The 12392-nt window shown below is 43.3% G+C and overlaps 1 protein-coding gene across 5 annotated transcripts in view; it reads left to right on the top strand.

Annotated features, from left to right (window-relative positions):
- fhit (fragile histidine triad diadenosine triphosphatase) overlaps positions 1–12392 on the top strand; it is a 1046244-nt gene that overhangs the window by 721277 nt on the left and 312575 nt on the right. For all 5 annotated transcript variants that reach the window (XM_080186306.1, XM_080186302.1, XM_080186303.1 and 2 more), the window contains 2 exons: positions 475–620; positions 3453–3482. In XM_080186306.1, coding sequence (XP_080042432.1) covers positions 475–620; positions 3453–3482 — 176 coding nt within the window. The remainder of the gene's footprint in view (positions 1–474; positions 621–3452; positions 3483–12392) is intronic.

The following is a 12392-nucleotide window of genomic DNA, read 5'->3' as shown; positions in this document are numbered from 1 at the left end:
ACTTCAGACTTTTGTATCCTTTTCCCAATGGAAGAAGGTGGAAGCGAGAATGTCTGGGTACATGGGGCCCTTAATTATGCTAGCTGCTTTGCAGAGGCAGCAGGAAGGGCAGACAGAGCCAATGGATGGGACGCTAGTTTGCAAGATGGATTGGGCTACATTCACAACCTTGTGTAGTTTTTTGCAGCCTTGGCCAGAACAGGAGTCATACCAAGCTGAGATATAACCAGAAAGGACACTTTCTATGATGCATCTGTAAAAGTTGTCATAGCTGGCATGCCAAATTTCACTTAAAATATCATTTAGAAGCTTACAGAAAACAACAGAGTTTTACAGCCAACATACAAAAGAAAAAAGTTGTTCTATATTGTACATGTTTGCTATTGATAATAACTTTAGTGTCATTGTGTTCAAAGATATTTTTGAAATTCGGATGATTCTCTTGCCATGTTTCCTTGACAACCCACAATAAAGATGTGTTAGTTTGTCCAATCAGACCAGCAGAACGTTTTCGAGATCTACAACCGGAGGAAGTGACAGACTTATTCCACACAAGCCAAAAAGTCGCAACGGTTGTGGAGCAACATTTCAAAGTAACATCTCTGACCATTGCCATTCAGGTTTGTAAAATATTTGATTTGATTCGATTTATTATTGTCACATGTACAGTGAAAAGTATTGTTCCTTGCATGCTATGCAAAGCTTACCATTCATAGAATACATAAGGGAGAAGGAAAGGAGAGGGTGCAGAATATAGTGTTACAGTCATGGCTAGGGTGTAGAGAAAGATCAACTTGACACAAGGTTCAAACGTCTGATGGCAGCAGGGAAGAAGCTGTTCTTGAGATGGTTGATACATGATCTCAGACTTTGCATCTTTTCCCCGAAGGAAGAAGGTAGAAGAGAATATATCCAGGGTGCATGTGGTCCTTGATTATGCTGGCTGCTTTTTCGAGGCAGCGGGAAGTGTAGATAGAGTCAGTGGATGGAAGGCCAGTTTGTGTGATAGACTGGGCTACATTCACAACACTTTGTAGATTCTTGTGGTCTTGGGCAGAGCAGGAGCCATACCAAGCTATGATACATCCAGAAAGAAGGCTTTCTATGGCACATATGTAAAAATTGGTGAGAAAGTAACTGTTTCCTTTGAATTGTGAATGAAGTTACCTTACTGAAATATTTTAATTTTGCAACATACAATACAGTATTGAAAAGATTGTACTATTGAGGAATATGAAGAATGTACTGTTCAGTTGATAGATTGAAAGATGCTTACTTGCTGCATCTTTCCTGTCATTTCCCATGGTTGCTGCACTGAGCATTCACATGTTTGACAGTCACTGTGTCGGTTATGTAAATATGTTAGAAATGGCTTGAATTTTCAAGACAAAATTTTGACAGAAGTGGCATAATCCTAGAAGATTACATTCATTGTTCACTGCAAGAAAGGCAATCAAGTGAAACATAGAGGCAGACTGAGAGAGGAGAATGAAGCTAGCCATCTGTCACTGAGCTTTTCCCTCAGTTCCATTTTAACTCATGTTTTTATTCCACATCTTATTCCCAAAAGAAGAACCCCCTGCCACATAGCTTCCTTCAATCCACAACCATCTTCTTTAATGTTGGTTTGTTTGTAACCACTAAAGCATTTCTACCAGTCCCTATTGGCTTCAGCTTTGCTTGGGCTCTTTAGTGCCAAAGTCAATCATCCTCTGGAATTCAGGTCCCGAGTGTAACTTTGCTTCAAAACTATAATGAGATTTAAAGTTAGATGGCTTTGGTAAAACTCAAACTGAGTATTGATAAACTGATTATTGTAGAATAAATTTCAAATGATAGCACTGTTGATGACATCTCCCATCTCTTTGCTGATGAAATCATTATTGGCCATGTTAAATTTGGCCTCCTTTTAGTGGACAGGCCATCCCTGGGAATTGTTCCATATTATTGAGTAGTTGCCAGTGTTGTAAGTGTCCTGGACTGGTTGAGGCTATTCACCTTCTCAGCCTTGCGCCTCACTGAGGGTGTGGTGATTCTGAGGTTAAAACCACTCCTTGAAAGGAAAAGCAGCTGATGGTCATCTGGGACTATGGCAACTTTACCTTTAAGTGTCCTGGAACAAATTTATTAAAGGTGCAACTGGTTCTGGAGCACAGATTTGCAGCATTACTACTGAATATTAATTGGGACTCATAGGCTTTTCTGTGTCCGTTGAACTCAGCCATTTCTTGATTTATATGGACCGAATTGAACAGGTTGAAGACTGATACTTGTGATGCTGGAGAATTCAGAATGAGTCCAAGAAGGATCATTCACTTGGCACTTCTAGGGTGTGATTTTCCAGCCGCGGTCACCCTAGAACCAGAAAACCCCACTCAAAGTTGACAGACCTTTTCATGGTCCGCCCCTCACCTGCTACGATTTCTGTGGCGGGCGGAAAGGGAAAATTCACCCCCAAATGTTTGACAATGATTCAGCCTTGTCTTAAGCAATGACATGCTGTGCACTGCTGTTATAGTTGATAGGGTTGTTCATTAAGGCTCGTCCACCCTTTAGTAATCTACCACTATTCGTGACTGAATGTGGTACGGCTTTTCGATGCAGAGCTTTGGTTTGATTCATTGATTGTGGGAGCACTTACCTCTGTCCATGGCACATTTCTTCTGTTGTTTGTTATGCATGCAGCAGTTTCCCAAGATTGTAACCTCATTTTCAGGTATGGGTGTTGCTGCTATTGGTACATTCTTCAAAAATTTCCATATTGGTCTTCGAGAAGCACAAATAGTCTTCCTCCTCGCTGCAGTCTCCCCCTTCCCACAGTGTCTCCTTTTCCGGAGGAGACCAACCCCAACTCCTCATAGCTTCTCTCCCTCACCCCTCTCAGCTGTGCTCTGAGCCTTGTCCACCCTTTCAATCACTCCAGCCCACAATCTTCTCAATTGTTGCATTCTCCGGCTGTGGCCTTCAGTCACCACTTTCTTTCTGAGCAGCCTTTCCATCTGGCTGAATGAGGGAAAGAAACTTAAAAATATTTTAATAAGTTCCTGATATTAAATTCAACCGTAAATATTGGGACAGTTTCTGAAAAGAGGTGAGAAATAATCTTAAAATATGTGTTTGTTTATTTTAAATGGAAGAAACTTACCATATACTCTTGTTCAGAAATAAAGCCATTAAATAAATATGCTGGCAATTTCTTTGAGAAATTTGCAAAAAGTTTCTGTTCAAACCCTTACCCTTCAAACAGCAGTGACTGCTTTTTATAATTTTTCTGGCAGCAAATGTGGTTTTCAGCATCAATATCATTGCTCGGCATGTCATAAAGAAAACTGATTGCAATAGTGTACAATTGTTCAGATCATCCCGTTTCAGCTGCTTTTCAAATGAGTACTTTAATTCACTGTCAAAGACATCATTAACACCCCATGTTTTTCCCTTATTATTTTTTGTAGGATGGTCCAGAAGCTGGGCAGACTGTGAAAGTGAGTACCTTTTAATATCAGTTTCACTGTGCTGTGAACAAAATGATTCATGACGTCTTTGTTCAAACAGAGCCCAATATTTTGAGTTATAAGTCCATACAGCCACATAACTGCCATCTTATCATTTAACACATATTTGTTTTGGCAATAAAACATTATTCATCATGCTGCTAGAGAAAACTAATTTAATATTTATTTTCTTGCCCTTCTGGGAGGAAAATGTATTTTGAAGAGAAATGTCGGCAGGTTTATCTTTGACTTTACTGTGGTTTTGAGAACCAGGCTGCATCAAGGTTTGTTTGCAGAACACAGATCTCCAGAGCTGTTTCGTACTTTGCATAAATGTTATTTCATTGCCCACATGATGAGCTGTTTGGTGAAAAGTGAAGGATCAATGTAGCTGAATGAATCCAGCCACATGCAGTGATTCAGAAAGAATTCTGAGGCTTGTGCTAGCAATTCATTGCACGAATTAAAGAGAAATTCTTGGCCCCATGCAGAGTAATTTGCATAGTCCTGACTTCAGAGTGACAAAACGCAATCACTAAGCAACTTCAGCTGATTATCTTCAGCTGAAACTGGATAATATTCTCCCATTTTCTTTGAAAGCTGTTATAAATATTTTAAACAAAACTTGAATCTCTGCAGCAAAGATGAATTGCTGATGACCCAATAAACAACACTGCTCAACTTCCCTTCCTGGCTCCCATGTTAGTTGATATTGTTAATAGTTGTCTCTGCTTGGGTATTGTCCCTTACTCAAATGGCCATCAGGAAGTACCTTCTCCCCAAAAACCAATCGTTGCCTAATCTCCAATCTCTCTTTCTTCTGCAAAGTCCTTGAAAGTGTTGTTGCATTCCAAATCTGTGCCCACCTTTTCTAAAACTCCATGTTTGAATGTTTCTAGTTAGGTTTCCATCCATGCCAAAATATCAAGTGGCTCTTGTCGAAGCCACAAATGGCATTTGATGTTCCTGTTACCAAGATAAATTATACCTTCTTGTCCCCATTGTACCCATTTCTGGAGTGCCCAGATTTAAGATTATCGGCAAAAAAAGCAATGGCGACATCATGGAAATCTTATTCACACTCATGGAAATCTTATTCACACACATGGAAATCTTACTCCTAATGGTTAGGATTTAAAATATACTGCCTGAGCTTGTGGCAGAGGCAGGTTCAATTGAGGCATTCAGGACGAAATTATTTGAAAAGGAAGAGTATTTACAGCTACAGGTGTGAAGCTGTGAAGTTGCTCTTGATGAATTGCTCCTTTAGAAACCAGCACAGATACAATGGACTGAATGGCCTTTTTCTGTGCTGTTAACCTTTTATGCTTCTGATCTATGATTGATTCTCAACTTGCCTGCAACCTTTCAGATAGTTGGTCACACCATCCTCCTCTTCTTTCTTCCCACTCCCATACCCTTACCTCCCGTGTATCCCCAACTTGAGCTCCTCATGTTTCTCATCTTCTTGTTGTTCCTCAGCAATGTCATCCAAAAATACTTCAGCTTCCACATGGATGCTGATGATAACCAGCTCTACTTCAACACAGCACCTTTCAATCCCTGCACTGTCTCAAAATTGTCAGAATGCTTGCTTAACATCCAGTACTTGGTGCGCAGAGATTTCCTCTGACTAAACATCCCTCCAGTTAAATATTCCACTTAACAAACTCTTCCCCAGCTACCAATTCCATCCTTCTCCTCAGCAGCTGTCTAAGGCTGAAGCAAACTGTTTACAACTTTGATGTTATATTTGACCACCACACATAACTAAAATTGTCTAAATCCTCCTTCATAAAATTGGCAACTTTACCCTATCTTAATCTTTCATTGAAGAAACCCTTGTCCATGCTTTGTTGTCTCTAAACTTGACAATTCTGGTGCATTCCTGGCTGGCCTCCCATGTTCTATTCTTCATAAATGTTGCGCCATCCAAACTTTGGCTGTATGTGTCCTAAATCAAAGCAAATCCCGTTCACCTATTACCCCTATGCTAAATAAACCATATTGGCTTCTGGTTAAGCAATCTCAGTTGAAATGTTTTCATCCTTGTTCTTAAACTCCTCCAAGGCCTCATTTTTCCCTATATCTGCAATTTCCTCATTCCCCCAAAACCATCTGAAATATCTGTCCTTCACTAACCCTGGTATCATAAGAACATAAGAAATAGGAGCAGGAGTAGGCCAACTAGCCCTTCGAGCTTGCCCCGCCATTCAATAAGATCATGGCTGATCTGTCTTGGCTCAGTTCCACATTCCCGCCCTCTCCCCATAACCCTTAATCCCCTCTCTTATCAAAAACCCATCAACCCGCGTCTTAAAAATATTTAGCGAGGTAGCCTCCACCACTTCAACGGGCAGAGAATTCCAGAGATTCACCACCCTTTGAGTGAAGAAGTTCCTCCTCAACTCCGTTCTAAACCGCCCCCCCTTTATCTTGAGGCTGTGCCCCCTAGTCCTACTATCCTTTCTGAGCGGGAAGAGTCTCTCCACCTCTATCCTATCCATCCCATTCATCATCTTATACATCTCAATGAGATCTCCCCTCATTCTTCTAAACTCTAATGAGTACAAGCCTAACTTATTCAGCCTCTCCTCATAGCTCAACCCCCTCAACTCCAGCATCAGCCTAGTAAACCTCCTCTGCACTCCCTCCAAGGCCAAAGTATCCTTGCGTAAGTACGGCGCCCAAAACTGCACACAGTACTCCAGCTGCGGCCTCACCAATGCCCTCTACAGTTGCAGCAAGACCTCCCTACTTTTATATTCAATCCCCCTCGCGATGAAGGCCCTCTACAGCTGCAGCAAGACCTCCCTACTTTTATATTCAATCCCCCTCGCGATGAAGGCCAGCATCCCATTCGCCTTCCTGACCACCTGCTGCACCTGCAAGCTGGGTTTTTGCGACTCATGCACAAGGACCCCGAGGTCCCTCTGCACCGTCGCCTGCTGCAGTTTTTCTCCACGTAAGTAATAATCCTTCCTACCATTATTCCTACCAAAGTGGACCACCTCGCACTTGCCAACATTAAATTCCATTTGCCATTTCCTGGCCCATTCGCCCAGCCTATCTAGATCCTTCTGCAGACTCTCCACACCCTCCGCACAATTTGCCTTTCCACCAATTTTGGTGTCATCAGCAAATTTCGACACCCTACATTTGGTTCCCTCCTCCAGATCATCTATATAAATGGTAAATAGCTGAGGCCCCAGCACCGACCCTTGGGGCACTCCACTAGTCACCATCCGCCAATCCGAATAGCACCCATTGACCCCCACTCTCTGCCTCCTATTTGACAACCAGTCCTCTATCCACACTAACACCCTACCCCCAACTCCATGCCCCCTTAACCGCATTATTGATGGCCATGACTTCAACTACCTGGGCCCTAAATATTAGAATAACCTCTCTAATCCTCTCCGCCTTTTAGTTTCTCCTTCCTCCTTTAAGAAGGTCCTTTTGATCAATTCTTCCCCAACAGCACTGTGGTTGTACATGCATCTCAGGAATTGTAATGGATCAAGAAGGCAGTTCACCACCACCTTCTCGAGGACAATGAGGAATGAGCAATAAGTGGTGGTCTAGCCAGCGATGCCTACATCCTGTAAATTAATTTTGAAAAAGCTCTTGGTCATCTGCCCTCATATTTCCTTTTGTGGCTTGGTGTTATGTTTTGTTCTTTAATTTCCCCGTGAAGCGGCGTGGAACATTTTATTATATTACAGGCTCTAGATATGTTCAAGTTGTTGTTGTTGACCTGAAGGAGATATTGTTTGTAACATGTGTCCATGAGGTCCTAAAAATAACCATCCCCTTCCAGCTGAGCAAGTGGCACAAAGGTTTCTTGGCCACTACTCTGTTTCAAGGAGTCTTCTTCCCCTTCAAGAGTCATTCCCATTGGAAATTTCTTTATTTAATGCCTTTACAACAAAGCACTTCTCTTTTTCCCTCTTTCACCACGGAACAGAGTCTCTTTTTCTCCAAGCATCCTGAAAATAGCTTCTTGGGCAGTATTCACTTTGGGTGTGGGCAGAAAAGCCTCAAATAAGCTACCTATTGTCAGTTCTGCCCAACTTTCTTTTCATTGATGTCAACAGCAAGCAAATTGGATAGATTGATCCGCAAAAGCCAAAATTCCTTGTGTTTCCTTCTGTGCTCACCCATATTGCTTGGATAAGATCCTCATCTCTTTCCCTATTTTCTCAAATGGATCCCCCTACCTCCCTTTCTTCCTTGGGCCCTCTGTTTTCCTCCTCCTCAAAAAGCTGTCCACGCGTTTTCTTTCTCCCAGTGTTTCCAACAAAAGCTGTTTCTATAATACAATTTTAGTTCTGCCCATCTGCTAGAAACTGGGTAGGCTGGCATCTCAATTTGCTAATGGGACTTATCTTTTCCCACATTAAATGTGGAGATTGGGTTTTGGTGATGTTGTTGGGACTTGACAACATCAATGGCCAGAAGGCCTGCTCGGGAAAGCTGCTGTGACCAACCAAGTAGGAATAAGTAGACCAGAAGAGGTCCAAAATTTTATTTAACTTTTTTGACATTCCCTGTGTTTTTCTCTGGATGCCACAAGGGAGGTGCAGATTTCCCCTGTCCGACATATCCCTGCTCCCCAAAGCATAAGGCCCAAAAACTCACCCCTTGCAGTTTACCTGAATGCATGTTTCAGTAACAGTAACCACATATTTCTCACATTTGTGCTCATGAGCTTACCGGTATTAGCTTCTGCATTTTTCAGCTGGAATCTGTTATTAACTAAACATTACCTCATTGGCTTAGAGGGGACTTAACACACAGTGCCTGCAAATATTTAGGATTTTGGTAATTTGGTTGAAGTGTAAGAGTCCCAGAGAAATTAGAAATCCATCAGACAAAAAGAGATTAAAGAAATGTCGCTTGATGGAATGTATGGTGACACCACAGAGTAAGTGACCTGTGATCTGTCTGCATTTAACTCATCTGAACTGTAACTGCTGTCCGTGTACTGAATGTTTGCATTTTATCTCCCTCCATAAGCCATGTCTCAGTGAACTAAGCTGCAACACTTCTCAGAATGAGCCAAATTCAAGAATTCCCAGGCTTGATTTCCAATTTTGTTTTGACAAGAGCATTTGCCACTCTGTCAGGTTAATCTGCTTCATGCTTTACTTTACTGAGCACCATCTTATCAGCATGCTTGAATATATATCAATTTAGCCATTATGTGGCAATACAAGTCAGAGAGCTGCAAGTGAGACAACTTATTTATGAATCTTAACAGTTCAGTTATGTCCACTTATGTTTCTTTTTTACATCCTGGATTTTACATTTTGCAATCTACCGTGAGCAAATACAAGTTAATTTAGGTTATTATTTACACTTTCTGTGTCCTAATGTCTGCTGAACACATTGGGCCTGATTCTCCCATCGCGACACGCTAATTTTTTAGTGCGTTGGGTTGGGAGATGCGCGTCTGCCATTTTGTAGGAATTGTGCATGCATTCCTGATGCATGCATGTCTCCCACTGTCAGAGAGCAGGCATGGTTGAGACCATGCTGGAAACTGGCAGGAATACCTGGGAACGGATTTTAATCTATTTGTAATGTAATTTAAATGCCATTATTGGGCCCAGGATGAATTTTCTGGGCCTCATAATATCTCCCACTCTGCCAGGAGTATTTCACTCCAGCGGTGTTTAGAGTAGCTCCCCATTTTCGGGGAACTAGTGGGAGACCCCGTTAGAGTGAAAGGGGGTGCCATTGAAACCCCACCCAGGGCTCAGGTGGTGGGACAGTCCCCCTGGGCATGGGGGCACCCTTGCAGTGCCAGCCTGTGCTCCCTGGCACTGCCCAAGGGACAAAATGCCCATGTCGGGACACCTTAGCACTGCCAACTGGGCATCAGGCAGTGCCAAGACGGTGGTGTCTGTTGTGGGCAGCACGAGGCTTAAGGGTGGGATCGGGGGGGGTCACGCTGTTACTCTGCATTGGGATCTGGTCGGGGCAGGCTGGGGGTGGGGTCTGCCCCCAGGAGAGATCTGCCTCCCATTGTGGTGGGGGGGGGGGGGGGGGGGCGGAATGCCTTCCATGGGGTGGGTCTGCTGGGGTTGGGGGATGGAGGGATCATCACCACTGAAGGGGAGGGCGAGGGGGTCAGGGCTGGCCTGAGAATGCTCATGTGGCCTGTGATTGAGTCGTGGGGGTGCAGGTCTGGAGGGGCAGCACTGCGGGGATATTGGGCTGGCCAGCGATTGAGCTGGCCAACAAACTGCAGGCTGATGGATCAGGCCCACTGCGCACACGCACAGGTCCAAAACTGTCAAACTCCGCATCCCGACTTTTTAATGATCTTCACGATTGTGACCTCAGTGAACTGAATGTGGGAGATTCAAGTCTGAACACCCACTGAAAAAACAATTGTGAATTACACTATTTTTCCCACCAAAACAGCACTTAGAATTTTTTTGGGAGAATTGCTCCTATTGTTTCTTTCCCTCCAGATTTTGCCACCCGTTTTTTTGGGGCGTGCTTAGTTGAATGAATTTGTAGCACTTGGTGCTTGGTGCAGAGTCCACTGGGACATTCATAGAGGTAAAGCCGGGGCAGGGTCTTATCCTGCCCCACAGCCAGCATCAGCTCACTAAGTGGGCCATTGCACATGTGCACTGGCCCCCATCCATCACCAGCCTCCTGAACGCTGGCATCCCAATGATATCCCCGACCCCCACTTCCCCATGGCCAGCCCCAACTCCTGCCCTCTCCATGGCCAGTCCAGATCCCCCCCCGCCACAAACTACTGATACAGAGTGGCAGCTGGTCCCCCTCTCCACTGATTGGCCCCATCTCCAGTAGGCCTCCCTGAGGCCCCACCTCCTTGGCATTGCCTACTGCCTGGTGGGCAGCTGGTACTGTCCAAGGGGTATCTCTGCCTACGATTTCCTTGGGTAGGGCTTCAATGATGTTTGTCCCCACCAGTGAGGTGATCACACCTGGCCCTCATTGATGGGGACCAGATTTAATCCCCGCTAGTGGGAACCTCTTCCAGTAGGGGAAGAAACATTAGCAAGTCTGGGAGGGTATCGTCTGGACGTTACCCTGCTGGGCTCACTAATGATATGGAAATTGAGATTTCCACATGGTAATCAGGCATTGATTTCTGGCCCGAGAAAGTTGCGATTGCTTGGACATCAGTCGTGACTCCCACTACAGCCACCCCACTGACATTTCCTGGCTGCTGTGCTACTCGGGCTGTGCAGCAGGCCAGAAAAACCACACCTACCAAGTCTAGAAAGATCACAAAAGCATGGATAAAAGTTTCAACAGCAAATAAACTGAGATAAGTTGGAATTGGGCAATGTTACAGACGTTGTTATAATTTCAGTAAGTGTCATAACTGGACGGAAATATCTCAAAATGAAATCTGGCTCTAAAGACCATAACCTTACTTTTTTTAAGAAAACATAAAGGATCAGAGTCACAATGCCATTAATTAGTTTTAACAACAAAAAAAGATTGAACATGAAAATTTGGATTATTGTACAATATCCCTTTACTCCCCCCATCTTAAAAAATGCACCCAGATTTTAAGATAAACACAGGTTACAAAGTATATTTTAAATTACAGTCGTCTAATTAGCACAAAGTCCCTTTGAGCACACAGATTAGCCGCAGTCAACTACATTCACTCCGCTCTGAACCCAATTTAATGATGTGGATCTTTCCTCCGAATATCACCCCCCCAGATGATTGTCACAAGACAGTTTCCAAACTCCACTCCCAAATGCAAGCTTTAAAATCTTCTTTCACAATAATGCTTTCTATCAGTGGTTTATATTCTGAAACCCAGTTCAGGTTTTCCAAATGGCTCTTTGAAACAAAGCTTCTGCTTTGCATGTAACAACAGATTCAGTATCCAGATTTTATACCATCTCCGTTAGGATTTCTTTGTCTTGACTGCTATACAAACTGTTCGTCAACAATTGTTCTAACTCTTGTTTCCCAGACTCTATTAAAATGGCACCAGACTTTTGATTTACCTCTGAAGTCTGCTTTTCCACTTTCAATCTGATTACTGCACTTGTCTCTCTAACTCAGAACACTTTGTTTACTCTTCTTTGAATTTTTCTGAACAATTCCTTGATCTCTATTCTCTTCACTTTAGTCATCTTAAGACATTTTTTCTGTCCAAGTTCCCTCATTATCTGGACCAGAACTGGTTCTTTAGGAAGCCTGCCTCTATGCAGCCACTGCCTTGTCCAGTCTTTCTTCTGACAGAATTGAAAAATTTGACTCCCTGATGGTCTCCTTCAACTTAATAAAGAACAGAAAGCCTCCCTATCTTAAAATGGTCTCCAGTTGCTAAGCAATGCCCTCATACTTCTGCATCTTATTTACTCTTCATACTGTAGCCCTCTCTAAGCACAATAGAAACACAGTTGAAATTTAACCAACCTCCATACATACAAACACCTTTATGCAGCATGAATCTAACTATAGGTTTTACACTTTCTTCCATAAAAACATTAAACTAAGTCCAGTTAGTGGATTTAGTGGGTGGCACGGTCTCATAGTGATTCGTACATCTGCCTCACAGCGCCAGGGATCGGGTTCGATCCTGGCTTGGGTCACTGCCTGTGTGAAGTCTGCATGTTCTCCCTGGTCTCCGGGTGCTCCGGTTTCCACCCATAGTTCGAAAGTCGTGCTGGTTAGGTGCCATGCTAAATTCTCCCTCAGCATTCCCAAACAGGTGCCAGAGTGTGGCAACTAGGGCATTTTCACAGTAACTTCACTGCAGTGTGAATGTAAACCTACTTGTAATACTACTAAATAAACTTTAAAACTTTAAACCAATATATTATTTCTACCAGCGTATCTGTGCAAACTGGTGCCATTATTTCAGATGATGCCACCAAGAGACTG

Source organism: Carcharhinus amblyrhynchos, chromosome 3 (genome assembly GCF_965287045.1).
Source record: "Carcharhinus amblyrhynchos chromosome 3, sCarAmb.v2.hapA, whole genome shotgun sequence".
In the NCBI taxonomy this organism is placed as follows: Eukaryota; Metazoa; Chordata; class Chondrichthyes; order Carcharhiniformes; family Carcharhinidae; genus Carcharhinus; species Carcharhinus amblyrhynchos.
Note: the sequence above shows the minus strand (reverse complement) of the source record. Positions and strands in the feature narration are given on the sequence as shown.